The 8,903-nt window shown below is 49.0% G+C and overlaps 1 protein-coding gene across 2 annotated transcripts in view; it reads left to right on the forward strand.

The window, feature by feature from the left end:
• SMYD2 (SET and MYND domain containing 2) overlaps nt 1–7,977 on the forward strand; it is a 50,031-nt gene extending 42,054 nt beyond the window's left edge. Inside the window, exons 8-12 of one of the 2 annotated variants that reach the window (XM_054587635.1) lie at nt 93–203; nt 867–987; nt 1,936–2,110; nt 3,993–4,101; nt 6,577–7,977. In XM_054587635.1, coding sequence (XP_054443610.1) covers nt 93–203; nt 867–987; nt 1,936–2,110; nt 3,993–4,101; nt 6,577–6,657 — 597 coding nt within the window. In that variant the 3' untranslated portion in view covers nt 6,658–7,977. The remainder of the gene's footprint in view (nt 1–92; nt 204–866; nt 988–1,935; nt 2,111–3,992; nt 4,102–6,576) is intronic. The other variant, XM_054587636.1, reaches the window with a different exon arrangement.
• The last annotated feature ends 926 nt before the right edge of the window (nt 7,978–8,903 follow it).

Below are 8,903 nucleotides of genomic sequence, written 5' to 3' on the forward strand. Positions count from 1 at the left end.
GACACCGCCACAAGGGCGGGCAGAGCCGCAGGATGGATGAGGAGCGAGCTGGCCTGCAGCAGACTGCAACGCCCACTTCTTGGACCCCCTAGGTTTTTACCAGCTACATCGACCTCCTGTATCCCACAGAAGATAGGAATGACCGGCTAAGAGATTCTTATTTCTTCACCTGCGAGTGCCAGGAGTGCACCACCAGAGACAAGGCAAGCCCCCCGATAGCGCTTACGGCAAAGGCGCCGGCCGGCCTGGGTGCCTCGGGACCGCTGCCAAACCAGCATCCCTGTGTCACTCGGGGTGTCTCTGCCCCTGTGTTTCTGATCCTTTCAACCCACCCCACTGAGCCGGTCCCAGGCCTCTGTTCAAACCTGATGAAAATGTTTCCATGACACTGTGCCAAGGAGAGAAGCATTTGCCCTGATGCTATTTCTTGAAAAGAAATGGCTGCTCAAAAGAGAGGGCAGGGGGGTGGGGGAGCACATGAACATAACTGTCAGGCTTCCCAGCCTCTTCAGAATATGCGGAATTTTCTCTGGCCTCGCCCAAATTTTTCTGTCAATGCCGCCCCTCTGTATTCTATCCTCTTGATTCGAAGATGTCTGAACACACTGATCTGCCCGTAGCAAACATATTCTAGGTGTCCTGTCTAGGTGCAGATTGTCTAGAAAAAAATTTTTTTTTTTTTGTAAAAAGGTAATGGTGTATTGAATTTCTCTTAGATCCATCTCTTGATTTCCTTTCATCCTTTTGTAACGTTAGAGTGGTTAGGCCTGTACCTCTGCCTGGGAGAATGTACTATTTGAGAGGTGTCTCCATCAGTGTGGTTTCTGTCGGAAGTAACACCATGAATTTGTGGACATTTCCCTCAGGATAAGGCCAAGGTGAAAATCCGGAAGCTCAATGATCCCCCAAAGGCAGAAGCCATCCGTGACATGGTCAGATACGCCCGCAACGTCATCGAGGAGTTCCGGAGAGCCAAGCACTACAAATATATCCTTTACCACGGTCAGGAAGTTTACCTGTCAGAGGCGCTGGAGAGTCAGGAAGAGGGAGCAGAAGGTTGGGTTTCAGCTGCTGGATGTTGAAGGAAGAATGTCCCCTGGTAATTGGGTGGAGACTCACTGACCACCCATGACTTGGAGTGAACCATAGCAGTTTAAAATGTTGATCCCTTTTCTCCTTGTTTGGCTAGTTCGATCAAAAGCATAATGCAGTGGAAGAGTTTTATTGTCTAAAACTATGGAGAACAGTTCCTTGAAAGTGCTCATTTTTCAGGGGGAGGACTTTGCTTATATTGCCTCACCTGATTCTTACGAGGACATGCACCAGGTCATTGCCTTGTAGTAGATGGAAACAGAGTCTTAGATGCCAGATAATTTGCCCAAGGGACACAGCTTCCCATGGCAGATCCGGATTTTGCCCTATGTCTCTGGCCACCACAATCCATACTCTTAACAATGATATTGAAGCATTTTCTTTGGTGTTGAAAAGGCAATAGATTTACACTAAGGGAAGAACTAACACCAGTGAGAGGAAATTGGAGAAAGGCACATTTATTTCTTAGCATGAGAAAGAACTTTCCCATGGTGGGGACTTCATCCTTAAAAATGCTTCGGCTCAGCTTAGGTGAGGGCTTAAATTGAACTGAAGATGGGAGATATGTGATTCTAATCCACATTGTTTACAGCTGAACCGAGGGTCTGTTGCTTATGGCTAAAATTTTTCAGTTGTGTTTACCAGTTGAGGGCTTCGGATTTTCCTATTTGTTTCTCCAAGAAAAATGTGATTCCTTTCCCTTTGGTTGGCTTTCTGTAATTTACTTTTTCAGAAGGTCAGGGTACAGGTGGAGCGGGGACGGAATGACTCCTTGAACCCAGCCTGCTTTGGGAAGTCTCCAAGCCTGTGGGCTGGCTGGTCCTTTCCTTGACGCCAGAGCACCCCCTAGCGAGCTGCTGGAGATTTGCGAGCTCAGCCAGGAGAAGATGAGCTCTGTGTTTGAGGACAGTAACGTGTACATGTTGCACATGATGTACCAGGCCATGGGCGTCTGCTTGTACATGCAGGACTGGGAAGGAGCCCTGCGATACGGACAGAAAATCATTAAGCCCTACAGGTGATTGCAATGGCCCTTCTGATCGCCGTAGCACGGCATGGCACCTGGTGATTTGGAATGCATACCTAGGCAGCCTCGTCCTCTCCCTGCCCGTGTTGGAACGTGCCTAGACCAGCCTTCTCTTCTCTGCGCCCTCATCCGGAGGTACAGGGGCAGGGCGCTGCTCCATCAGGTCCTGCCTCTTCCCTCCGCCATCCAGAAGAGAACCTAGGCTGGCAGGTTGAGGTTATGCGGGGGTTGCTGGGGCCAGATCCGTGCCGGGCCCTACCCAGGTGCTACACCCGTGGTAGTTCATGCAGACCAGTATTAAAACGCCACCCGTTTCTTTCTTTTCCATCACTATTCACACTATCCCCTTCTGATTTTCTGAATCGCGGCCCAGTGTGCAACTGAGGAACCTCTGGGACCATCGGGTTGGCTGTGGTTATTCAATATCCCACTTAGGTTTGAAGAAAACAAGTTGGGGTTTAATGGACAGGAATGGTGACTATCAGCCATGGGGAAGTTCCCTGTTGAGAGGGTTGTTAACCCTTAGAGTAGGTTACAGGTGGAGGTCATGACATTGCCCTCTGGCTCTGACCAGCCACCTCAGGCTTGGGGTGGCTCTTTGATCCCTGGGGTGCTGGCTAAACACCTTTATATTAGGAGTGGACAGGATCTCCCCCAGACTAAGTGGGTCAGAATCTGGGCATCAGACCTGAAATCCCTGTCTTCCAGAAGCACCCCAGGTGTTTCTCAGGAATTTGAGAAGCCCTTAGTTTACATTCTAAGGTTAGGGACTGTTGAATTTATGTCTGGCCTGAATGTCCACTGCCAACTTGGCCCTCTGCTTACCCCACACTGCCCTGATTGGCCAGCAGGGGGAGCCCAAGGGGCAGCAGCTCCTAAAATCCGCTCTTAGAATTTGCTACCTTGGGAATCATCTTAAAGCCTATCCTTCCTCCTGGGGTGGGTAAGAAAGTCCTGGGGTCTGGTGCACACTTTCCTCTGTGAGATCGGGAGGGAGGGAGGAGGAGGGAGGGAAGATGAGGATGAACGTGATCATCTCCGCCTTGTGGTTCCTGTCCTGGCAGGAACCAGCTCTGCTGGGCCCTTCCTGAGTAAAGTGAACCCCAGCTCTGGCCTTCTGAGGTGGGGGTTGGGGAGGAAGGCACTGTCCCCAGGGCCTGGCTCCCACCCGGAAATACAGCCGGAATGTGTCTCTTTTGGATCGATTTTGAGGGTAGAGCAGTACAAACGAGGCTGTAAATAAGCACCTCCTACACACACACCCCAACACACAGAGTCTGGCCCGTGAGCCTCCTCCTGGTCTCAGTGCCTAGGGAAAGGTCTCCTTCCCAGGCGAGCCCATCCGTCTGTCAGCCATCAGTTAAAACCAGACAGCCAGTACGGCCTGCGTGTGTATAAAGCTCTCTACTGAACAACAGAGAAAGAATGTCAAGAACAAATAGGAGGCACTCTCCTGACTTCGGGGAGCTGTTGGTTGGTAGTGTGTGTATATTTTTAAATACACTGTCTCTTTAATATGAGGGGAGAGGCCCAATGTCCTCATAATAGGGAATTTAACTGGAAAGATGGTTTCCCAGAGCCCTGCTTTGGGTGCACCTAAAATGAAAATCTGGGACTGGGAATGAACGCTGTGATGATCAATGTTTTTGTGTAGGATTTCCCCCGCGGTGTCTGTGGAGCTTTTCAGAAACACACTAAGTGCATAGAATGGACTGTGTCCACGGTGCTTGAGCAGGGTCCAGCCATCCGCATGCCCCACCCAGGCCGCGAGGGTCTGGGGAGGCCTGGTTGCCACGGAGAGTGTGGCTCCCTGTGCCGGCCTGTGGGCGGCTGGGTGGCCATTGACCAGGTGACCTGCTGTCTTTTCTTCCAGCAAGCATTACCCACTGTACTCCCTCAACGTGGCCTCCATGTGGCTGAAGCTGGGAAGGTTGTACATGGGCCTGGAAAACAGAGCTGCGGGGGAGAGAGCCCTGAGGAAGGTATGTCTGCAACATGGGGTCACAGGCCGCGCAGTGCCCGGGCGGCCTCTTTAGCGTCCGTTCCTCTTCCCTCAGGAGGCTGAGTGACAAGGGGTGGTGCAGGACTGTGCTGGAGCCCCTCTGTCCTTCCAGGTGGGAGGGGGTGGGTTGGCAGGTAGGACTGGCGTCATTGAGCCTTTGCCAAGCTCAAGGAGCGGGTGTGCACGTTGCGAGGGGCCGGCCGTGACTGCAGACTCAGCCCGCGGCTGGGAGACCACACCGCCCGTCCCGGGCGAAGCCAAGGAAGTGGACAGAGGCCACACCGGGTGGGACGGGAGCCCGTGGTGGGGCAAAGTGCCATTTGTCTGCCCTTCGGGCTTTGCAGATGCATGAGGCCCTGCTGTGGTAAAATCAAGGCAGTGAGGTACGGAGGGTTTCTGAACTGTACCTAATCATCAGCATCGCCGCACACTGAGTACCGGCCACATGCCAGCACCTTGACATGTGGGTTTTCTTTTAATTACTACAAAAATGAGATGGGTTTTCCTGGTGAAGAAATTGAGATGCAAACAGGTTAAGTAATTAGCCTTGGGTACATAGTGGGGTCTTGACTGAAACTGGGATCTTTCTCAGTTGAAAGCTGTGACTAACACAGAAGGGAAGCAAGGACCCTGGGCAGCATCTGCCACCCCCCACCCCAATGTTTGACAGCTGCTCTGTGCTGTCTGTGGGCCAGGGGCCAGGCCCTGACCCTCACCGGACAGCAGCTTGATTGTACCAATAGATTCTCGTTGTCCTTTATGTAGAAGTTAACAGTTGGTAAAATGTAATCTTTGGGACAGTCTGTTTACCCCTGTAAGATGATGTTTGTAAATGTTGGGGCCACTGACTAACCTGAATGCTGAACGCTTCAGATTCCCCCAAATCTTCCCTATTCAGGAAGATGGGAGTGAGGTCCCGCATCCCACACGGGAGGATCAGGGACTCGCCAGGCCAGGAGTAGGAGTCAAGCATAACATTTCCATTTTTAAACCAGTGAATTTGTCTTCCAAGATAACATATTTATTGCCTTAGTGATTTGGGGGGAAATTGACCAGTTAGATCACAACTGCAAAGTGCTGGGAGGTACTGAAATACAAGGTCAAAGAAGGGCAGAGAGCCCTGGCTGGTGTGGCTCAGTTTGTTGGAACGCTGTCCAGTACGCCAGAAGGTTGGGGGTTCGATTCCCAGTCAGGGCACATACCTAGGTTGCAGGTTTGATCCCATGTTGGGACACATATGAGAGGCAGCCGATCGATGTTTCTTTCTCACATGGATGTTTTCTGTCCCTTTCTCTCTTTCTTTCTCCCTTCTTTCCTCCCTCCCTCCCTCCCTCCCTCTCTAAAATCAATAAGCACATTAAGAAAAAAAGAAAAAGAAGAAGGGTAGAGTAGATCTGACCAAGGAACACGAGTCACAAAATGAATACAGAGGGTAAAGGGAGGCATTTCACAGGTGATTCCTAAAGAACAACCAAACAGGTGATTCCTGAAGACCGGCACTGTTCCTTGGCCTGCCTCCGCTTGGTCTGAGATCTGGGAGGACAACGGCACAATAGAAGGGAAAGCTGCCGTGGTTGCAGCCATCAAAAATTCCCTCTTTGGGAAAATGGGAGTAATTTGAGTTTTTCTATCTGTGAGTAATATAGCTGAATACAAAAAAATGCAAAATAAACTTTTAGGGATGATATTCGATATATACTTTCTATATGCCAGGCACTGTTCTAAACACTTTATGTGCATTAACAACTCTGAGAGGTTGGTATCATTCCTATTTTACAGTTGAGGAAACTGAGGCACAGAGTGGTTAAGTAAATTGCGCAAGGTCACATAGATAGGAAGCAACGGAGCCACTGGAAACTCACTTTATTTCCCCTCATTGTAAAGAAATCTTATTGAATATGTTCTCTAGCATCCTCAAATGAAACCTGCACTGGATTTTTAGTTGTTTTTTTTAATTAAGATTATGTATTAACAGGAAAGCATGCACTTTTTAAAAGGGAAGAACAGTTTAGTTCTCTCTCACAGGTTATTAATGTTACCTTAAAATCAAAACAGGTTGGATATCAAGTTCACTGTGGACTTTCCTATTCTAGCATTACCCGTTTACTTGGTTGAGTGTAGTCAAGTAATTCTGTCCCTAAAGCATTTTGTACTGACATCTTCAGAATAGTGGGGCAAACATATCACGCAATCAATTTCTCTTTGTCATCTCCTCAACCATTGCAGAGTATTCTACTCAGCAATAGAAACTAGGTGACTCTTTGGTTCCTAGATAATCTTGACCTTTTTTCTTTTGAAGCCAGATTCTGGAGGAGGAGAGCACAGGCTCTGAAAGACAGTTTGCATCCCTCACCTTAAGCAGGGAGTCCACCCTGAATCCACCCTCAGCCCAGGTGGAGGTGAAAGGGGACTCCCCTCGGGCTCTTAACCCCCAATGTGTCTCGCTCTCTCCTAGGCCATGGCGATCATGGAGGTGGCTCACGGCAAAGATCACCCGTACATTTCTGAGATCAAACAGGAAATCGAAAGCCACTGAAACGATGCCAACGTGGCAGTTTTACGTGCGTGTGCAGAAACCCTCAAGGATTTGAATATTTCAAATCCTATATGTCACTCCGGCACTTCTGCAAACTCATTGTAATGAAAACAGCATTTGCACTTAAACCTCACACAGCATACTTGGAATTGGCTTTACTCTTTAACCTTAAGATCACATTCATTTTTGAATCTGCCTTTTTCCCTAAGAGATGATGGCATGGTTTCATATATTATACTTTGGACAAGCTAAGTTTTAAAAAATGTTATTATTTTTCCTTTCATGCCTATAATTATAATGTTCTGAACACACCTGAATGATGGAATAGAATAAAAAAGGTAATAGTAGCCGAAGTATGTGTTTCCTTTTGTCTGTGGGGAGGATTTCAGAGAGGCGGTGCGAGCCTCCTCGTGCCGTGGAGGACGCACATGTTCTGCGTCAGCCAGGGCGCCCATCCCTCCCCCAGCATGGGAGTGCGGGGGGCTTCGGCAGCCTGAATACAGTGCCTATGAAGGAAGAAAGAAGATGTGAGAAGGGAAAAGAACACACCTGTGGAAAGGATTAGGCAATGCAAACGGGCAGTTACTAAACAGTCACCGGGAGCGGAAGTTCCTCCCTTGACTGCGGTTACCTCTCCTTCCTCATGGCCGCACACCCGCACACACCTCACGCGCGGTTCACAGCACACAGCCAGGCCCAGAAGGCAGGGTGCCTGCCCTCGTCCAGTCAAGGGCGATGAGACCTATATTAAACACCTACTATACAGTAATGGCAGTCAAATAGCAGTCAGAACAGTCAATAACTCTCCCAGCACAGCATAGGGAATACAGTCAACACTGCAATAACTACATACGGAGCCAGGTGGAAGGCTAACCACTATGCTGTGCACCTGAAACTAATATAGTATCAAATGTCAACTGTGATTGGAAAAAAAAATTAAAACGAGGAAATGCATGAATTAAATTTAAAAATGGGGGGTGCTACATGCAGGGGAGAACAAGTAAGTGGCCCGGGGCCCCTTCCCCCGGTCGGAGCATGTGGCCGTTTGGGTCCTGCCAGCCGCCTGGCCGCTCTTCAAGGCCCACAGGTGCTTCATGCGTGCCCCACTTCCTGGCCGTTTCCTCCTCTGTCTGAAATCAGACATTCCATCTCTCATTCTGCTGATTGGTTTGTGCCGTCCTCTCCTTGTCTGGAAACTCTCCACAGTAAGCTTGAGAAGGAGTAAAAAAATTTCCTTACCAACTCTGTGTTGTTGAGCAAACACTGGTCTCTTCGCAGGCGACCGGAGAGCAGGAATCCAGCTTCCCCACAGCCTGGAAGGTAGCAACCTGGGGATTGTTTGTTAGCAACTGCTGCCGGGACCCAAGGCCCAGGACCAGGCGTGCTCCAGGCACAGGGCTGTTTCTCGTAATCCAAGGAGAGGAACTTCCCATTAGGTAATAATTAAGGCCTGACAGAGTTCAGACTCAAGCTTTTTTATGCATGATACGCAAACAGCTTGAAGGGCCATAAATCTGCTGTTATCTTTCCTTCCTCATCTCCACACACCCGCACGCACCTCACACGCAGTTCAGCGCACAGTGGGACCCAGCAGGCTGGATGCCTTCCGTCGTCCAGTCAAGTGCCATAAGACATCTGTTGAACACCTACTATGTGCAAAATAGTCTGTATAGCTCTCCGAGTGCAGAGAGATGAGTAAGGCAGGGAGGGTCCTTGCTCTGGGGAGCTTTGTGTGTTAAGAAAGCTAATTTACTCTGTAGCTAGGCCTCAAATAAGCTTACTAGCCCACCATCTCTATACATTTTATGAAACTTAGGAAAGTAAAAACTCTTCAATAAATTTAAAACAATAAAAAAATGTATCAGAAAAAAGAGTACGCTGTCCTTCCTCCCCGCCAGTGCCCTTCCCCGGAGGAAACCACCGTCACCATTTGCATATGTGATCCCAATTTTTCCGTACCTATACAGAGAGATTTAGAAACACAAAGCAGAATGGTACCGGCCTATTTTGTAATCGTCCCTGACTTAACAGCAAGGACCTCTTTCCATATTAGCCTTTACAGATTTGCTTCATTCTTTTTAGAGGCAGAACGTTGCACTGAGTGCTCAGCTGCAATGGACTCAGATGCTTTTGTGATACCCCGGTGGCTTTTCCAGTTTGCTGTTACTATAAACAACGCCACACTGAACAATCTTAGACAAATAACTGTGCTGACATGTGGTAGCATTTGGGGGGATAGATTCCTA

The sequence above is a fragment of the Pteronotus mesoamericanus genome, unplaced genomic scaffold, assembly GCF_021234165.1.
Source record: "Pteronotus mesoamericanus isolate MK-2021 breed Mesoamerican mustached bat unplaced genomic scaffold, CSHL_Meso_final scaffold_1186, whole genome shotgun sequence".
NCBI classification, from domain to species: Eukaryota; Metazoa; Chordata; class Mammalia; order Chiroptera; family Mormoopidae; genus Pteronotus; species Pteronotus mesoamericanus.